At 39.6% G+C, this 2,152-nt stretch overlaps 1 protein-coding gene across 1 annotated transcript in view; it reads left to right on the forward strand.

Moving 5' to 3' along the window:
• The window catches only part of LOC103522169 (carbonyl reductase [NADPH] 1-like), a 9,912-nt gene extending 7,880 nt beyond the window's left edge, over window positions 1–2,032 (forward strand). The window contains exons 2-5 of the mRNA XM_026832478.1: window positions 125–164; window positions 519–757; window positions 1,224–1,432; window positions 1,831–2,032. Of these exons, the coding sequence (XP_026688279.1) occupies window positions 125–164; window positions 519–757; window positions 1,224–1,432; window positions 1,831–1,955 (613 nt within the window). The 3' untranslated portion in view covers window positions 1,956–2,032. The remainder of the gene's footprint in view (window positions 1–124; window positions 165–518; window positions 758–1,223; window positions 1,433–1,830) is intronic.
• The last annotated feature ends 120 nt before the right edge of the window (window positions 2,033–2,152 follow it).

Here is a 2,152-nt window from a genome sequence, read left to right on the forward strand (position 1 = left end):
AGAATGCCTCAATCCTACCCAAATCCAGGCTATTAATAAATTCTGATGAGAATTTTTTTTTTTAGGCCAGACTCTGAAGAACTTTTACAAATATAATTTCGACATGATATTTTTATTTTATTAGGTACAACGGGCCCCTAGACAAGATCCTGGATACGGCAATGGTTGGAACAAATTGAATAGCTATTTTAAATGGAGTCGCGACCAGTGGCGGCATTACCATCAGTGTAAAGAAATTATTGAACTATATATGGACATTTTTTGCGAACGAGGCACTTTTGGTACCTAATGCTGTGATATATCCACTAAAGTTGTGAAAAAGCTCTGCTTTGATTCCTTTCTGAATAAGGAAGTAATCAAAGCTTCTCCCTATCCGTGTCACAAGCTCTGACGTATGGGTAAGTATACAATTTATAAAAATTTAGTACCTATGTTTTGAGAGTTATGTTGAAAAATAATAAATGGAAACTCAATATAATAAAATGGTTTGATTGATTGATTTCGATTGTTATTTCTAGGATACTGCCCCCGGATCTTTCGGGCAGCGAGCGGAGACGACTCTTGCTACCAACTTCTTCGCCTTGGTCACTGTATGCCATATTCTATTCCCGTTGCTTCGTCCTCATGCCAGGGTGGTAAATGTGGCATCCAAATTGGGCATGCTGTACAACGTCCCCAGCCAGGAATTGCGGCAGACTCTTTTTAATGAGAGTCTAACCGAGGATCAGCTTTTAGACATGATGACTGATTATGTCCAGTGAGTGGTTTTTATTATTAGCCTCATCTATTTTAGTTGTGTACTTAGCTAGGTAGGTATACCTAATAATTACCCATATAACCAAATTATCCCAACCCCGCGAGAATTCGCTAGAACACAACCCCAATATAATCCGGGTAGAACACAGATAGAAACGAGGATAGGATCGGATTTATTTTATTTATTTATCCAATAAAAGGAAATATACCTAATTCTATTTACTTTTTATGCCACAATGTTTGTTGCCAAAATAACTTCACATTATAGGCCCGTTCCCACTTTTGTCGCGAGTTTCATCCGATTTTTTTCCGAATGTCCTGTAGGCAATGTAATAATTTAAATGGGAGTGTTCATCTTCCCATTCCCACTACACACGACACGACTTTTTTCCGAAAGACAAGAGGGTCTTTACGGCAGTCTAATAAAGTAATGAACATGAAACAATTTTCATCCCTTCCCCAAATAGATTGGCCAAGGAAGGAAAAGATAAGGAAGCTGGGTGGCCCGAATTTTCATACAGTGTGAGCAAACTGGGTGTCGCCAAGCTCAGCTTCATTCAGCATGCCACCCTGTCTAAAGATAAAAGAAGGCCGGATATTATAGTCAACCCTGTACATCCTGGATATGTGAATACGGATTTGACCGAGCACAAGGGCGTTCTTACCCCAGAGCAAGGTAAGATTCGTCAGAAAATATACCTATTGAAAAGAACGAATAAGTTTCAACTCGACGATTTTTCTTAAAGTGTACCTAAATCTGTTTCTGCCCAAGTAACCATCCGTGGCACAAGCTCTGCTTATAAATACAGATGGGTAGAACATTTATATTAAAAAAATGTAGGTATGTTCTGAGAGTTTTTTCGATAAAAAATAAATGGAAACTTGATTAAAAACCAAAATTAGATTCTATCCGGGTAGAACCCAGATAAAATCCGGCATGATAGTCGGATAATTCGATCTTGTACCCGGATTATATCCCGATTCTACCCGGGTAGAAACAAGCATATCGTACTAACCGTTCATTCCGTTCAGGAGGAGGAGATAACAATTTTCATTGACGTTCATTTTTTTCAGGCTCTCTATCATCCCTGAAGGGCGCTCTCGTACCTCCCAATGCTAAGGAACCCCGTGGTCAATTCATTTGGTATGATGGCTCCATTGTAGACTGGAATGCGATCATACCTCCCTATTCTCCATAAATTTTCATTACTTTAGTAATAGAGAGTAAAAATAAATAAACCAAGAATTTTTAAACTGAGCATAACTTTTAAACTGAGCATAATACCTTCGGGGGCCTAGGGAGCCCGGACCCCCCTCCCTCGAGCTTCATTTTTCTCCTTTACTGGCTAGGGTTTGGAGCAAATGTGAAGCATCCCCCCCCCCCCCCCACCAAATA

The sequence above is a fragment of the Diaphorina citri genome, unplaced genomic scaffold (genome assembly GCF_000475195.1).
Source record: "Diaphorina citri unplaced genomic scaffold, Diaci psyllid genome assembly version 1.1 scaffold7197, whole genome shotgun sequence".
Taxonomy (NCBI): Eukaryota; Metazoa; Arthropoda; class Insecta; order Hemiptera; family Psyllidae; genus Diaphorina; species Diaphorina citri.